The sequence below is a fragment of the Haplochromis burtoni genome, unplaced genomic scaffold (genome assembly GCF_018398535.1).
Source record: "Haplochromis burtoni strain Fernald_Lab_line unplaced genomic scaffold, NCSU_Asbu1 Contig_117, whole genome shotgun sequence".
Taxonomy (NCBI): Eukaryota; Metazoa; Chordata; class Actinopteri; order Cichliformes; family Cichlidae; genus Haplochromis; species Haplochromis burtoni.
In genome coordinates, this window is record NW_024582478.1 from 1,435,515 (window position 1) to 1,453,134 (window position 17,620).

A 17,620-nucleotide genomic window follows, 5' to 3' on the forward strand; every position below is an offset into this window, starting at 1 on the left:
GCCTCTGTCAGTGCGCCCCAGGGTGGCTGTGGCTACAATGTAGCTGCCATCACCAGTGTGTGAATGTGTGTGTGAATGGGTGGATGACTGGTTGTGTAAAGCACTTTGGGGTCCTATGGGACTAGTGAAGCGCTATATAAATACAGGCCATTTACCATTTACCATGTCAATGGGATGTCCTCACTAAGATATCAAAACGAGAATGGGTGTGTGTGTGAGACACACACAGCCTGGACTTAGTATTAAACTAGACAACTAATAAAGCCAAGCTGCTCTCCGATGCATCCATCGGAGTGAGTGGTAGATAGAAAGCTTAAAAAACAAGAAAACTGTGAAAATTGTCAATAATAAATTTTTGAAATTGACAATAATAAGCTTGGATAAGGTACGTAAGACATAAAACAAAATGCAGTAGCAGAAAGAAAAACAAATTAAAAGAAACGAAAGGCAGACGTTTTCTGACAGTTTAAGCTGGTGATAGCTCCTCCTCCATGAGTCTTCTATTACTCCTTCACTTGTTATACCTGTAATTTACAAATAATCTGTAGAAACAGAGAGAAGCTCACAGACAGAGTCAAATGTGTACCGTCTCCCTCTCAGAGCCAGATTTTGTGGGCTCCTTCTCCATCCCTGACACGCGCAGCCCGGACGATGATAAAGTCTACTTCTTCTTCAAGGAGAGGGCGGTGGAGGCCGGGCAGTGGGACAAGAGGGTGTACAGCCGCGTGGCCCGAGTCTGCAAGGTAACGACGAGCAGCCTCGACGTGATTAAGGAATCCGTGACGGGGATCAGGGTCCTCTGTTCTGCTGTCCCGCATCACTGTTATAACTGTTAACAGGCTTTCTGACACCTGTTTTGCTTCATGTGTGATTTATCTTTAGTTTTCTCAGTTAAATATAAACAGTTAAAAAGCTAAGCCCGTCTGAGACACAGATATTCAGTTTATTACCATAAGAACTAAAGAAAATCAGTTTTCATATTTAAAACACATCTGGGTAATAAATGTATTAAGTAAAAAGCACCAAAACAAGTAAATACATCTAAAGCTTTTTTAGTTTCAGAGCTTTAAATGAAGCAGTTAAGGTTTGTGTTCTTGAACTGAACAGAAATGCAGATCTGTGGAGACGGACGAAGGTTGTAGACGATGTCTCCTTTTTATGTTTCCTTCCCTTCCTCCCTCACTGTACTGCTCCTTTAAATCTAACCGTCATCCTTCCCTCTCTCATCTCTTCCTCAATCCAGAACGATCTCGGCGGGAGGAGGAGTCTCATCAACCGCTGGACCACCTTCCTCAAAGCCCGGCTGGTCTGTTCTGTCCCCGGCCCGTCTGGAGTCGACACGCAGTTTGATGAGCTTGGTAAAAAACTCCTCCTCTTCCTCCTCTTCCTTCCTCTCTGGATGTTTTCTTACGTGACCTCTCCTGAATAATCTTAGTACAGTACGCCTCGCCTGTGCTCTCGCCTTATCGTCCCAACTTTAAAACGCTGACGCTGTTATATTTGTCTCCTCCTTTCCTTCCACACACTGTCCTGTCTTGTCTTTAGGAGGCCTGAGGTTACAAAGGTTCATCCAAACTGTCACATCAGCCACTGATTAAAACTTTATTGGTACAAATTTGTGCAACTGTGAATGATTTACAGGTGAAGTGACGCTAACGAGGCAAATCTAAACTTCTTCCAGTCTTCCTCCCTCAGTATGAATAACACGGTTTTACTGCTGCACATTGTTCATGATTCTGAGTTTAAAAGCAGCCTCTGTGTTTCCTTAGAGGACGTCTTTGTCCTGGAGACCAAGGACCCTCAGAACCCGACCATCTATGGAGTCTTCAGCACGTCCAGGTGAGGGCGCGTTCAGCCGTGCAGTCACTTACATGTATCATGTATCATCCTTTTAAAATGCACGATTTTAAAGATCTTTAAAAGTCACGTGATTATTATGTGGTGCCGGGCCGTGTCACTCTGTCCTCAGTGGTGCTCATGAGCCCGCCGCTGCACATGTTCATCACCGAACTTCTGATTCAATGAGAACTTTATTGACATTTAGGCTTTGAAAACTGAAGGAAACAGTTTTCAAGGGAAGAGGGAGGGCGTCCTCTTCCTGTATGTGCACACCCACTGCCAGGCAGGCACGTGCACACTCAGGGGTGCAAAGAGCAGAGGTCAGATGTGGGAGGTGTCCAGGGTCAAAGGTGAAGAGGCCCAGCTGGTTGTGTTTTTGTAACCAATGTATGAAAGCACTCCACCTTTTTTCCCCTCGTGTCCTTCCTTTCCTGCTTCCTTCTTTCTCCTTCCTCTTTTATTCTTCCTTCCTTCCTGGCCTGTTTTGGCGTTCTTCTTTCCTCCGCTTCCCCTAACCTCCCAAACTCCATCTTTCTATCACATCCATCACCAACACCTCCTTTTTCTTCCACAGCTCCATATTTCGTGGTTCAGCAGTGTGTGTGTTCTCCATGGCGTCCATTCGAACTGCTTTCAACGGACCATTTGCCCATAAAGAAGGTCCCGACTATCGCTGGGTCGAGTACAAGGGTCACATCCCCTACCCAAGACCTGGCACCGTGAGTACGCCCGCACCAAAAGCCCCCAAAACAAACCACTGTAGCATGAAACATTTTACTATACTACAACACGATCCTTTGTTATATAAGCAGAAAAAATAAAGAAAAATCCCCGAACCTCCCTGCACTGTCGTCTAGTTTTGTGTCAGCCACATAACAGCTTCCTGAAATAAAGCTGAAGTATGCTAACAGATGGGATTAAAGATACGAAACAGAGGACAGCTTCACTGCTGGGAGGTTTGCACAGCACCTGTAAATCATATCTTTGCATACATGTACACAGTTCATGTGTTTGCATTATTATCCATCATAAACTCCCGTCATGGAGGAATGTGATCCCCCCCTTAAATGCACAGACAGTCTTAAATCTTCAGCCAGAAGAAGAAGAAGGGCTGCACCTCACAGCTCCTCAGCAGGCTGCTCCCAGCTTAGCACACAGCTAAGAGTCACATCTTTGCACAGTTCTCTTATTACAAAAATGTAGAGTGTATGAATGTGCAGTAAATATACAGGTAGCCCCACATGAACTCCAACTTATACAGAATAAAGTTTTATTATAAAGTCCTGGTTCTTTAGAGCAAACATCTGTCTGCAGTCTGGATGGTTTTTACGTCACATTTTTATTCTTTTAGGCACTGATTTGAGGCCAGTTTAAAGTAAAATTAATGGCTTGAGATGGTGAAATAAATAAATGACTGTCCTCACAGTACTGTGTCTGAAAACACTGCAGTATAACCTTCAGCATCTCTCGAGTATTTGTGGTGAAACGGCCCTTTAAGCACGGGGTAAGGTTTTGGTCAGGCTGTCACTTTAATGTTCAAAAGCTGCTCCTTTTAAAGCCTCGTCGCCCATAAATCTCTGCTAATATAGTGGCGACAGGACGGTATTTATGTTTGTGTGAATAACTAAGACTCTCCTGTGAGATCAGACTCCAAACACACACAACACCGCTAATGAAAACAAGCTGATGGCGCTGCGAGAGGAAAACCTCTGGTGATTTAACACCTGAGCTGTGAAGTCCTCTGGGAAACTTCAACCTGTCAGGAGGTGCTGGGGTTTTAGTGTGTGTCAGGTGCTATTTCATTCTCCCTGCTGGGGGACTCGGAGCTCTGCAGAGTGGTGCTGAATCATGTGGCTGATTGCAGAAGAGGTGAGTCGCATCAGAGCTGCAGGGGAGAAGTTTGAAGTAGCAGGATGATTAATAGCAATATGAAAACGTCAGCGCGATGCTGCGATTCGAATCCCCCGATCACTGACTCACTGTCTTGTTGACTTCAGCTTTTTCGCTGTGCCCGACTCGTGTTTTCTCCTTTTTACAATCCTGTCTTCAGCATTTCGATCCCTTCTGTAATTCCTTTTCTTTCCTCGCCTCCTCACTTTCTCTTCAAACCACCAGAGTTGGCTATAGACTGCTGGAGGTAGCCATCATGAAATCACCCACTAGTTTGTGAAATGTTTTAAAGCCTGGTCGTACCATTTTTGTAGCACGTTTATTAGCTGGAACCAGCATCTGTAAACTGTGTAGGCTCAAATATCTGTTAGGCACCGACCAGAACTGGAGCACAAACAAAAATACACCAGCTGCACAAATACAAACCGATATATGACCATCATTATGGATGGATGCTCCCTCTGACTAGGTAAAGTTATACTTACTCCACACTGAATGGTAAAGTCCAGTTAAAGTCCAAGCTGATGCACAAGCTCAGCTTCCAGAATTGTGACTCTGTTTGGTAAAAAATGCTCAACCAAATCTTTGACTTTGTTATTCTAGAAATAAAAACTCTTTAAATCATGTAAACAATGATAAAAAGCACGACCTGTGTAGTAACGTAGAATAGAAAATCTTCTCACTACATGTTTCTTTCTGTCTGCTGCATTTACCAGACAAACACGAACCTCATGTTGTCCACTGCTCCCTCACTCAGTCGTTCGTCTTCCCCGCTGATGGTTTGTTCCTGTATTCCTCCCTCTGGTCCTCCAGTGTCCCAGCGAGACCTACGATGCTCTCCACAAATCCACCAAGGACTTCCCAGATGAGGTGGTGAGCTTCATGCGGCAGCATCAGCTGATGTGGGAGCCCGTCCTGCCTCTGGGCGGCCGGCCCATCTTAACCCGGGTCAACTCGGCCTACACGTTAAAGAAGGTTGTCGTGGACAGGGTGGACGCCGAGGACGGACCGTACGACGTCTTACACCTGGGCACAGGTGAGGAGGACGAGGGGAAGGAGAAGAGGGGAGGGAAGAAAATGAAAAGTATCGAGACTGTGGAGGAAAACGGACTCGGAGTGCAGCTGGGACTGAAATCTCATCAGTTTGTTACCAGACAGATCAGTGGAGCTGATTCAGAGTGCGATGGAAAGTGTGTAAACGAAGCAAAGAGAGTTTAGAAGTTTACAGAGTTACAAGGAGGCAAACTGGTGACGTTTTCTCTGCAACGCAAAAAGGTGTTTTGTGGGTTTTACACTGAGAACAGAGCAAAACGTAATGTTGAGATAAAAGGTGAAAAGACCGTTTTGACTTTGAAACAGTAAAACGATAAAAGAAGAGGCAGGATTGACAAATATCGAGCTGATATTTGTCTTTTTTGGCTGGATCTTCACCAAAGGAGGTTGTGGTGTTCTTATGGATGCACTAAATTCCAGTTTAATAGTGACATGTGATTTTTAGGAATAGCTGGAAATCTTTGAAACACAGAAGGGATTTCTAACACGTCCCGTTTCTAACGTGTTCTTTTAACCTTCTTTAACACATTTCCCTGATTTAAAATTTTCATATTTTGTAACTTTTACACCCATGAATCATGAATAATTCTTCCTCCGTGTTTGAGCCAGAACATCTGCAGACTCTGGAAACATCAGCTTAGTTGGGACACGGCTGACAGAACAGCAGAACGTTCAGATTTGGTTCCCGGTGAAACTTTGGACGCTCGGCTGTGAGATTTGAACCCGTCGGTAAAATAAGGTCAGCTGAGGCGGGGCCGAGCGAGCGGGCGTTTGAACTTGAGCGTGTGATTGGACCGTCTTTTAGAGCGGCGTACTGTGGCTCGCCTGTTGTGTGTAAACACGTTTTCATTCATTATCTGCAAGGCGGTGAAAAATGGCGAGCTTTTATTGTGACGGGGTGAATGATTTCCTGAGTGTGTTGGGCCTTTGTTCATTAATGTGCACACAGGTGTGTGTGTGTGTGTGTGTGTGTGTGTGTGTGTGTGTGTGTGTGTGTGTGTACGCATGATTAATGGCAGCGGTTATTTAAGTGCTGGCGACAGCTCGGGGGGCCAGAGGTGCTGCGACTGCTCCATACATCTCTGCTGAGTGGATTCCTCTCCACCACCTCATCCCCCCGTTAGCTCCACATTCACCTGCCTGATAAATGCTCCTTCTAATCTTTCACCTAATACCACCAGGAGGAATATTTCTACGTGCTTTCTGAGTGACAGATGACTTTTTTTATTGGTTTGTTATATCCCATTTTAAAAATATCCTACTCTTTAATCACACGCCTGCATCACACCGTTTAGTTTAGGATTGAAATACAGCTTTGAGAAGTCTACAGGTCACTGCGGCCGAGTACTCGTTTGCATTGTGGCTTCTAGTTTATCTGTTCAAAGGTATTAAAGTGAACGCAGCTCTGTGCGCTGAAAGCTTACAGAAGCTTCTTTTATATCCAGTCCAGTTAAGTTCAGATTTAGCTCATCAGTCTGCTAATGTGCAGTAAATGGTGCAGATGTGTTTCATTTCTGCTGTCAAGAAAACATGACGTGGTCTGTCATTCAGCACTTTCTGCTCTGCTTCAGGTCACAAAACTATTTTTTCATCCTGAGTTGCAAATCTTAACAAACAGCTCACAGATACGCCGATAGATGCTTAAGTTCGTTTAAATCAAACACTGTAACTTTAAGCTGCTCTGTCCTGTAGCTTTTCACAGACCCTGCTGTGATTGGATGAATAGTGCAAGGGTTTAGAAAAGGTTTAAACTGTACTGTGATAGGACCCCACTGTTACAACGAGACAGTGTGCAGATATTCCACAATCAGCTGGAGGTGGTGTTATTGGAGAATGGAAGCATTTAAGAAGCGTCGTAACTCGTCCACGATGGCAGAGCGAGGTCACCAAGGTCACATAGTGCTTAAAAGTCACCACTCCAGACATCCTCTGAATTAACATCAGCACAAAAGCTGTGCACCGGGAGCTTCGTGGCATGGCTTTATTATGTTCATACCATCTATCACTCGGACGGACTATCGGCGCTCTTATCCGTCTGCTCCTGTATTCTGATAAACACCGAGGCTGACACGATGACGCCGCGGACACCTGCACATTCTCCCTATCGCCTTATCTGTGCATGTTTGTTTCAAACGGTGAATGATAACAAATGAAAGGTGGAGATGTCTGTGCCTGGGTTTGGTATGCAGGGGATCACATTCATGTATGTGGGTCTCCCGGAGCGATGAACCCTGACCTCACCTGACTTAATGGAGGTCTTAAATATAAACCCCAAAGGTCAAAAGTGACCTGCTGGTTTCAGTTCAAAGCGAACACCTTTGTGCTGCGCTGTGAGGCTTCAAAGCAGCTGTGGAAGTTTAACGTTTGTTAGTGCTATTTCATCACTGATGAACAGAAACGTGCCTCTGAGAACGAGTCCATCTGTTTTAGTAAAGGTTAAGAAATCCATGATTCTCTCTGAAACTGAGATTTGACTTTTCGCTGTCCTGGATGTTTGTGACAATAAATGAGTAAAAAAACAAAAACTAGCGGCTGTCCTCGCTCTGCCTGTCGTGCTTCGTTTATGTTTGACTCTGGTTCAGTTTGAAGCAAATAAAGGACCCAGTGGGAAACACATACGTTATTTTATAGAAGCTTGTTGGATTTGTTTCATCTCCAGGTTGTGCTGATTTGTGTTTAGAGTCTAGGAAAACAAAAATGCAGGGATCAGTATAATCACAAAGCTACCAGATTACATTTTTTACTGTGAAATTAAACGTGGTGACCACAGGCATCGAAGCGCATCATTACTCAGTGATGAGGGCACACTTGTTTGACAGACATGTCTGCAGACACACACACAGCATGCAGTAGCCTCACAAACAGCTGCAAACACACACGGTTTCCCACAGCGGAGCTTTATGAGCATGCTGGCGTGATGCGAGCGAGCGTGTTTGAATGCCTGAACATGCAAACGTACAAATGCGCGCCCGTCTGCGTCTTCAGCAGTTGATTTGTGTTTGTGTTCCATATGGTTTTGCTGTGTTACATCCTAAGTGCAGTGTGTGGTTTCACCGTCACAGCTGGCACGTGTAACAACAAACTGCCATAGATTGTGCCTGTTTAGCGTTGTTACCAGGGTTACCGCTGTGTCCCGTGCCAACGTGGGAACGAGCTTTGGTCGTGTAGCTTTGTTTTTCAGACGCGTCATCTCCCGAAGGGGCTTTCCTGGGAGGCCGTTGTGAAACAGAACTCCTGGCTCTGCTTCGGGAAAGATAAAACGTACAAACTTTCGCTGTTTCTGCTGCAGTTTCTCTAAAGAGGGGCTGATGCATTCTTACTGTTTCATCACGCCGGCATAAATCTAAGACCGTCTTTGCAGATGTTTTATTGGGGCAGAGTTTGGTTTCAAAGCTGAAATGAAAACGTGTGTTTTGCTGCAGGATTCCCACACGTCGGTCAAAAATCCTCTTTTATGTTGCAGATGATGGGAAGGTGGTGAAGGCGGTGTCTGTCATTAAAGACAACTGGGTCACAGAGGAGGTCATACTGGAGGAGCTGACAGTCTTCCAGGTGAGATGTTATTACAGGTTTGTGAGCGATGGAGAGCACTGAGGTGGTGTTAATGCTTTCCAACCTGTTATATCCACATAGCTCTGTGTGATTAACGCTTTCCTGATGACAAAGCAGGTTCACTTTGTGACTAACAGCCCTCAGTTTCTCCATCAGAGAAAAACAGTCAAAATAAAAGGATGGATGTAGTTGCTGGGTCTGAACAGCTGATGTGCCTCCTGTGGTTGCAGAAACGCTTCCTTCCCGTAGACGTCTGTTGCCGGGCCTCTGTAAACACTTCCCTGATGAGTTTGTGGGCTCGGTTGATTCTTTCAGGTCAAACTGAATAAATCATGAAGTTCACTTTGTAAATTTTGGTCATTCAGAGTTTCAGACGGGGCCGATTCTTCACTCAGGACTTCACAAAATCAGTTTCACAGTCAGGTCTGTGTCTCGCTCAAACACCAGATGCTAATCTGAAGATTTCAGAACTGGATTTCACAAACCAACAGGTGACATCATGGTGTTTATGCCCATGTTTTATACTGCCTGGCCAAACCCAAGTCTCCTTTAACAGCACCTTTTGATAAACTGGTCCAGTCGCTCAAGCGTGCGAGCACCCAGAAACTGAGCCGTCTGTCCTGCTGCAGCTGTCTTTGAAGCTCTCTCTGCACGCCTCACTGCCGGCACCACCTGATTTCAAACCAGTCTCCCACAGAACCTTTAAGCCTCGAGCTCAGAGGCGAACTACACGGGACTTTTATGGCTAAAACCACAGGGCTTGTTTCCGTGACTCCCACTGTCCATCTGCCAGGCCCGGACCGTGTGATCGAACATCGTTTTCTGGAAAAACTCCACTAAACACAAAAACAGATAGCAGGGCACATATTTCCCAAGGTCATCTGGGTAAATAAGCTAATGGGGACGGCAAAGAGAGAGAAGTGAGGGACGTGAGGAGGGATGGATGCATCAGGGTGAAAGGAAAAAATACAGCTGGACTAAATGTGGAAAAAAACACAGAGGACAGAAATAGAGTGAAGGATGCAGAGGAGGGGGATAAAAAGACGGGAGAGAGGGAAGGAAGCAGAAAGTTAAACGGAGAAATGAAGCCCAGCCGGTGCTGGAGCTGAGGGCAGGTGAAGGAAGAGAAGCCACAAACAAACAGGATGCCACACACACTCGGCCTGTTTACTTCCAGCTGAAATTAAGACAGGAACAAACCCATTTCCAGCAGACTCACAAAACAGCCGGACAGCTGTGGGCAGCGTATGAAACGAGAGCTTTTCTTTCTATGGGCTGAAGTCTGCGGGGGGCTGCGGGGGGTCGGGCTGCACCCTGACCGAGTTTCACACGAGTGCTTGTTCAGTTTCTGGCTGTGACAGAACGCAGGACAGTCGTATCACTGTAAAACACTTTGTCCCTCCTTCACTTCGACTCCTCGGCTCAGCGCGGTCAGGGGTCGTCGACTCCCTTTGTGAAACGCTTTACCGAGTCAGTGAGCCAGAAAAATGGAGCTGGGGGGTAATTTTACCCCCGAAGAAGAAAGACTTATTAGATTCCTAATCTCAGTAGTTGCCCTGACCTCAGCCGTGAGTCGCTGCGAGGCATTCCTCAACCTCAAACAGCTGAATTATTGCTGCTTTTAAGGAGCAGCGTCTGTGGTTTGGAGTCAGCCGTGCGAGTCGACCTTTCCTCCTCCGTTCCTGCGGGTTCGTCTGCAAATAAGAACGTGTGTTTGTTCTTTTTTATATAAACTGGGTCGTTTTTGACAGGGAGTAACTGAGTTCATTTGTTCAAGTCCGTCACTTAAGTAGGTTTGGTTTGAGCATCGGGGAGTCTGGGCTTCATTTCCAGATGCTAACAAATTTAGCTGGACCTGCAGTCGCTGCTCGGGTACAAATAATATTAAATAAGCTGTGAAACACACATAAAGGTTACAAGATACAAGTACTGCCATTAAACGTGCGTATAGAGTCAAAGAATCCTCAAAACTATGCTCACATGAGTATCTGTCCACTATAACATCGATATATAAACGTGTTTGTATATCATGTTGGCCAGTTTTAATCGTCCACTGATTTACTGACTAATAATCTCATTTAAAAGTTTATCTGCTGCCAGCTGCTCCAGCTGTTAAACGCTGCTCGTCTTCGCTTTCTCCCACATTTATTCACCAATAAGAATTTTTCTGAGTTGTGCAACAGGAAACTCGAGCCCGATGAAGCCGGCACTGCAGTTACTCCTAAATCCTAAATTATTCCTCGTCTCGTTAATAATTCTCACCTATCACGCTGCATCGATGAACGCCGCCGTCTGTCATCGCGCGTTATCTGTAACTTCTTATATTTATACTTCTCCTCTTGATCCCACAGAGTCCCACTCCCATCCTCAGCATGGAGCTTTCCACCAAGCGAGTAAGTCTCTCTGTTTCTCTCTGAAGCGTCGGACTTGGATTACTTATGTATTTCTGGAGCTTTCTTAAATTAAATAAGTCATTATTTGGTTCATGTCACAGTGATGGTCCTGGTCAAACAGGAAATGTGTGTTTTTCCATCTGTCCAGACGATTCAGACTAAGATATCTAAAGTATTTAAATTTGATCTAAATATTAGATGTTGACTTTTCTGCAGCAAAATCAGCTTTGAATAAATCATTCTTCTCTGTAGCATCTTTATAGATTTCGGTGACACGAGTCCCTGAAATCTTTTATTTAAAATACAAAACTGAGAGAAGCGTAAACTTATATGAAGATTATTGGTGAAACAGGATGTTGAGCAACTTTTTTAGAGTTGTGCAACAGATATGAGCCATGAGGATGCACGGCCAGCCTACAGAAATGCTCTCCTCTTCCTCCCCCTCTGCTCCACAGCAACAGCTGTACGTGTCCAGCGAGCTCGGCGTGGCCCAGCTGGGGCTCCAGAGGTGCGAGTTATACGGGACCGGCTGTGCCGAGTGCTGCCTGGCCAGAGACCCCTACTGTTCCTGGGATGGACAGACCTGCTCCAGATACTTCGCCATGAGCCGGAGGTAACGAGGACGGAGAGGGAGGACGTTTATCAGCCCGAGTGTGAACACGCTGTAGGATTTACTCTTACTGCGTTCAGCCCTGCTTATGTTGGCTGTTGTTCAAAAATAATAGATGAAGTTCATCCATGTGGCACATTTCAACAACGACGTGATTTTTTTTCATTTAAAACAGATAATTGTGCAAACATTGTAAACTTTTCAACACTACTGTAGCTTCATAAGAATCAGAGCAGGCAAAGACGTCAGGCACCCAGCTAACTCTGATGGTGTAAAGTCTTTACGGCTCTTTGTGTGACAGATGGCAGACCACAGGGACATTTCAGCGTACACACTCGCCAAATATCACCTCGAGAGACACATATCTCTGTGAAAAACAAGCTGACATGACTTGCATGCACCCCTGCAGACCACCGGGCCACGGAGCCAGTGCAGGTGGGCCGTTGGTAACCAGTTCAAAATATAAAATAAAAGTTTAATGCACACACATCTTCCTGGGATACATCGCCATGGTAACTGAAGCCGCATTCACCCACAAGCATCTTGTCTAACACGTGTGCACATGCTCTGATGGATGCATGAGGGACAGCTGGGGCTTCAGAGTCTTGTCCAAAGATAACATGCAACGTGCAAACTGGAAGAACCAGGGATTGAACCACCGACCTTCCAATTAGTAGATGACTCTGTGTGCACAGCCGCCCCCTAGTTTGACAAACCCCGTGCTGACTTATCGAGCTGACGACCACCTTCGTGTGACCTCTCATATGTGATTGGTCATGCCGGGGGAGCAGGAAGATCGACCTGTGCACGGTGCTGATGCCGGTACGCTGGAGTTTTAGCCGTTAAAATTTTGCAGTGTGAGAACCGAACTTCTTCTGGAGCGTTGACAGCCTCTGCCGTACAGTAAAAACATGCTCTGCTGTCCCTCTGATGGCCTTCAGGATAAAAAACAATGACACAATCTCGTGGATGTAAATCAAGAACACGTTCACGAGCCTTTTTTCACAGATATAAATGAAGTGGAAAATGAAATCTCCTGCATTCGCACTGCTCCAGGAGTAAGTTGGCACCTCCAGTGAACCGCGCTATGATTGAAAGTGATTTTTGAACCTCGGTTCTGCAGATCGTTGCTAAAATAAACATTAACTCATTTCTTTTTTTTTAATGACCATGAAGCAGTTCTGTCATGAATTTCTATCATAAGAAGGGCGATGAAAAGGTCAAATGGGCGGCGCAGCAGTGACATAAAGCTGAAATGACATCTGTATCAGCTGATCGTGCGCCTGCACAGCCAGTGAGGTTCTAAGACTTGAGTACACGCTGCGCTCAAGTTTCCTCAAACACTTACAGAGAGAAGGATGCAGGAATTGTGATTTTTGGAGTCGTGCAGATGAGTTAAAGCTAAAAAAGGGGAGGATGGGTGCGAGGGCTGGGGGGGTAACGGGGAGGCCGAAGCAGAACGAGACCTGACAAAAGTCTGAACAAACACTCTGTATTTTCACAGCCTGTTCTCACTCCATGTTTCCTCATTCATAATCTCAGTAGCTCCTTTTTCTGGCACCAGGGGAGCGCAGCAACAACAGCGAGGGGGAGGATTTAATGCACTTATACGAGTTTATCTAAAGGCACGGCCTTATCTGCTGCTGCCGCTGTCAGCTGTGCTTTAACCGATGAGTCTGACGTCTGCTCGCACACACAAAGCTGCTTTTAACATTTTCAGCATGAATTAAATCATCAGAGGACTGTGCAGCTTTTACAAAAACAAATAAATGCTGATATAAAGCATGAGAGAGGCTCAGTGCATCCATCCATCGTCCATGTTTGAACCAAGCTCTGGCTAAAAGTCTTTATGTTCAATCGATTGCATGTTACTCACAGTATCCATGTGCTGGTACCGTCGCTGTTATCTGAATAAATCAAATAAAATACAGTAAAGAGCTTTGAACCTTCTTGCTGTGATTCAGCAGTGCAAACGACCAAAGAACAAAGCTCACGGATTCAAGCCCGCTCCTTTAAATTCAACCTAAATGAAGTGTTTAATAAATACAGATTCTAACTGTGTGTGTGTGTGTGTGTGTGTGTGTGTGTGTGTGTGTGTGTGTGTGTGTGTGTGTGTGTGTGTGTGTGTGTGTGTGTGTGTGTGTGTGTGTGTGTGTGTGTCAGGCGGGCGCGCAGACAGGATGTGAAGTATGGAGACCCCTGGAGTCAGTGTCCTGACACAGAGGACGGTGAGCATTTCCTGTGCTGATGTGAATAAACTGTTTAAAATATTATTCTCCTGACAGCTGTTACACAGCAGACATGTCCACACTTACATGTGAACATGTGCTGCACTGTGACCAGTGGCAGAGTGTTAGTGTCACTGTGGGGCAGGAACGTAAACCTGCTGTGTGGGCCCGTAATCGATCACATGACCTGATGCTCAGATACTCTGTGTGATCAGGGAGTCTAATATGACACCAGTCATGTGGGAGTTATTGTATTCTTTCATTTCTGCTTCATTATTGATGTTTGTTATATATATATTAAATGTGAGCCCCCCCCCCCACACACACACACACACCTGATAAATCAAAGCTGATTTATTTCGTACAGTAACTTTGTCATACTTAACGTGCAGAATTTTGTGATTCATGTCATTTCTTTCCAAACATGTATCAGACAGATACCTACGTGAACTTTTCAGGAAAGACATTAAATCTCTGTTAAAAACTGCAAACAAATCGATTTTACACTCCAAACGTTTTTCCTGACAGATTTAGTCACGTCTATCAGGACTGACCCATCGATTCACTCTGTGTGACAAGTTTCTTAAAGTTAGCTGATAAAAGTAGATAAAGTCAATTCTTACACTTGTGTGTGTCTGATATTTATCCTTTAGAGTCCGAAACCATCAGACTGAGATGAATTCTGTACATGATCCTAAATAACTGTTTAGCTTGTGTTAGAGAAAAACAGAAGTGGCAGTTTGTCTTTTCCTGAAACCTTTGCTGTTTCTTTTTTGTGAACAGAAAATCCACTGAATCTCTCGTCTCACCTGAGAAGGAACATTTTTACTTCATATTTTAATTACTGGTATTAACTATCAGGAGCTGACAGCACTTTTTAAAAATGGTCGCCTTGTATTTTTACAAAATAAGTGAAATTAAGGTAAAATGCCTGTTACCATGGTGTTCTGAACACGAGCATATGGCGCCCTCTAGTGGCTGTATCGCATAACTGCGGCTTTCTCTGCTTTGTGGTCAAAAATTACAGAAAACTAATTTTTTTTACAGTTAAGGAAATCTTTCATTTTACAGTTCTATGCAAAAAAAAGTGCTTTTTCCTGTATAACCTTTTATCACCTGTGCCGTCTCACATTCAAACGAACATAACTACAAAAGGAAAAGAATCATTTCCATCATTTCCCTGGGAGCATCACACCGTGTGCAGAGCTGTGAAAGCAAAAGAGCAATGTCCTAAGGATTGTCCTGTGTCTTTGTCAGATTCAGACTCTGTGGAGGTGAAGGTGGTGTACGGTGTTGAGGGAAACTCCACCTTCCTGGAGTGTGTTCCTCGCTCGTCCCAGGCGGAGCTCAGGTGGACGCTGCAGGTCTCAGACGGCCAGCAGCAGACTGTCGGTCAGACACAGGAAAGCAGAGAGGTGAGTTTACTGCTCTCAGCTTTCACATTAAAAGCATTCAGGTTTTTACAGATGTTGACAGTAGAGTCTTCCTCTCTGCTGTGGCTCATTCACCAAAAACACTATCATGACTTTAGTCTCTGGATTTCCCCTCTAAACGTTCTCCTTCCTCTGGTTTTATTTGTATATATTTTTAGTCCCGCACCTCCAAAGGACAAGACATTAACAGACATTATTTTCTGGCTAAATCTGAGCAAACAGAAACAGTGTGTCTCAGAAAGACTTTGTTTCTGCCTGACCAAGATTGGACGTCTAAAAGATGTTTAGAAAGCGAGGCCGTGTTGCATATAAACCCACCAGGGGGCTGTAGAAACAGCTAAAATCCGAACTGTCCCACTGTCATTAACTACCATTGTTCCAAAATGCACTGCTGCACACGAGTGCACACAATATTCTGCTGCACCTCCTTGAATACAAAGAACAGCTCAGACTGAACTTTTGCCGTTCTTTCCTCAGCTGCCTCAGAGCGGCGACGACCGCTCCTTTCACATGAAGCGAGGCTTGCTCATTCAGCACCTGGAACAGGCCGACTCGGGCCTTTACACCTGCACCAGCCACGAGCACTCCTACGCCCAGGTCCTGGCTCGATACCGCGTTCGCATTATCCCCAAGCACAGCCTCAACCCAGCTCGCTACATGCAGAGCCACAACCCCAACCTCCCGGGCCCAGTGATTCTGGGGAAAACTGGCCCGGCCGGAGGAGGAGGGATTGCTGGGTTTCTGAGCCAGCCGGGCTCCCCTCACGCACCGCCTTCTCTGCCAGGACATGGGAACTCGTGGCTGCCTCAGCAGCTCCCTCTGAGGAGCTACAAAGACCTGCACAAGGTGGGAAGCAACAGTCTGACCGTGGACGAGTACTGCGAGCAACTTTGGTACCGCGAGAAGCGCCGGCAGCAGAAGCTGCGGGCGCTGAAGATGAAACAGGAGAGCAGGAAGGCTCGCGTGAGGAGGAACAACCCTCCCGAGGTTCCTCTCTAGTCGCCTGGAGGATCAGAGACTGCCGAGGACAACAGATCCTGTACATGCAGAGGACACGCTGGGGTCAAGTCAAGAAAGTTTGCTTCCTGAGCAAATAAAGCCGGCCAACAAAGTGACACCAATGATAATTTACCATTAAAAACTAATATTCCAGAAAAAGAGATTCGTTTGTCTTCGTCCTGAACTCTTTAGTATTTAGAAAGACTTGGAAATGGAAATATAAGGATGTATGTAGAAAGATAGAAACCTGTATCTGTCTCTGAAGTCTTGTTTTGTAGCTCATTTCATGCTTTTATGAGCTGTCGCTGATAGTTTACAGGCAGATAAATCATTTGGTAGAAAAGTAGTCCAAGTAAGTGTAAGTTAGTTTGCAGCATTCTGTGACAGATGTGCTGATAGATATGAGCTGCAGTTAAAGTTCCAGTTATTCACCTATAAACAAAAAAAGCTGAAGGTCTGATTTAAATTTGGATGATCTCCCCTTCAGGGTCGTCTTTGTGTGCAGCTCTGGACTGATGGCACTGCTGCTGTTCTCAGGTCAGCCCCTGGAAGTCTGTTTGAGCCTCTGTGCTGCACGCTGGAGCTTGGCCTTAGTCATCGTTCACTTTACTCACTGGGGCTTTTTCTCTCTGTGACTTTGCCCAGTTTTCTGAAAATGACATTTAAGTGAAACGGTCGCTTCGATTTGTTGCACAGGACTTTGACCGATTGATTGAAAAATAGCAGCAGTTCTGTAATCAGTCTGGAGCTGCATGAGAAGGCGAGCTTAGAGGGGAACTCGGATTTATTTCAGACATGCTTTTTCATTTTTATGTGGTTTTTGCCCTGATGACAGCATTTAGTGGGCTTTCAGTGCAAAAAATGAAACAAGTTAAAAGGTCCCTAAAACTGTTTCTTAATGTGTTTCCTTTTGCAAGTGAGGATCTATAAAAGCCAAAACTTCTGCCATGCATGTTTTACACACCTCAGATTGACCCTTTTTAGTATTTTCATGTCTCTTCTACGTGTTTAAATATTCAGACCTTTAACACAGCTCAGTGGCTGGCGTGCAGTTTGCATCCAAACTCAGGTTTGACTGACAGTTGGAGGGGGAAATGTTTCAGGATCTCAGACACACTGCAGACAGACGCAGCGTATTTATATGACCTAACTTGCTGACAGCAGACTCCAGTGTTTGCCCAGTTTACTGCTTCACATGTAACCCTGTTTATTAGAAACTATCGAGCGTTTTCAGCAGGCATCTATGTTTGTTCTGAGACGTAAGCTTCACACATACCTGACGGATTAAAGGCCTCGATGGAAACGCACACATGAAATGGACCTTGCTTGAAACATTATGTATAGCTCTTTACGTCCATGTATATTAAAGAACTCTATTTTTCTAGTTTCCTTTCTGTATCCTGTAGAATTTACTGCATTTTGTAAGTTTATATAAACCTGTGTTTTCCTCATAAGCAAATTTCAAACTTTTTTACTTCACAGCTCTAATAAGCTTCCAGACCGTGTAATGTCATCATCTTTACTGTATGTGAATAAGCCACAAATGATAACTCAGTGAAAATAAAACAAAGAAAAACATTTGTGCATTTTCTTTTTTGTTCTGGAGTTTTTGGCTGAATTCTG

At 45.0% G+C, this 17,620-nt stretch overlaps 1 protein-coding gene across 2 annotated transcripts in view; it reads left to right on the top strand.

The window, feature by feature from the left end:
- Positions 1–17,575, top strand: part of si:dkey-49n23.1 (semaphorin-3D) — a 98,037-nt gene extending 80,462 nt beyond the window's left edge. The window contains exons 8-18 of one of the 2 annotated variants that reach the window (XM_005928912.3): positions 601–743; positions 1,244–1,358; positions 1,770–1,839; positions 2,414–2,558; positions 4,543–4,765; positions 8,246–8,334; positions 10,686–10,727; positions 11,183–11,340; positions 13,501–13,565; positions 14,829–14,980; positions 15,476–17,575. In XM_005928912.3, the coding sequence (XP_005928974.1) occupies positions 601–743; positions 1,244–1,358; positions 1,770–1,839; positions 2,414–2,558; positions 4,543–4,765; positions 8,246–8,334; positions 10,686–10,727; positions 11,183–11,340; positions 13,501–13,565; positions 14,829–14,980; positions 15,476–15,997 (1,724 nt within the window). In that variant the 3' untranslated portion in view covers positions 15,998–17,575. Of the gene's footprint in view, positions 1–600; positions 744–1,243; positions 1,359–1,769; positions 1,840–2,413; positions 2,559–4,542; positions 4,766–8,245; positions 8,335–10,685; positions 10,728–11,182; positions 11,341–13,500; positions 13,566–14,822; positions 14,981–15,475 lie in introns of both variants that reach the window. The other variant, XM_005928910.3, reaches the window with a different exon arrangement.
- The last annotated feature ends 45 nt before the right edge of the window (positions 17,576–17,620 follow it).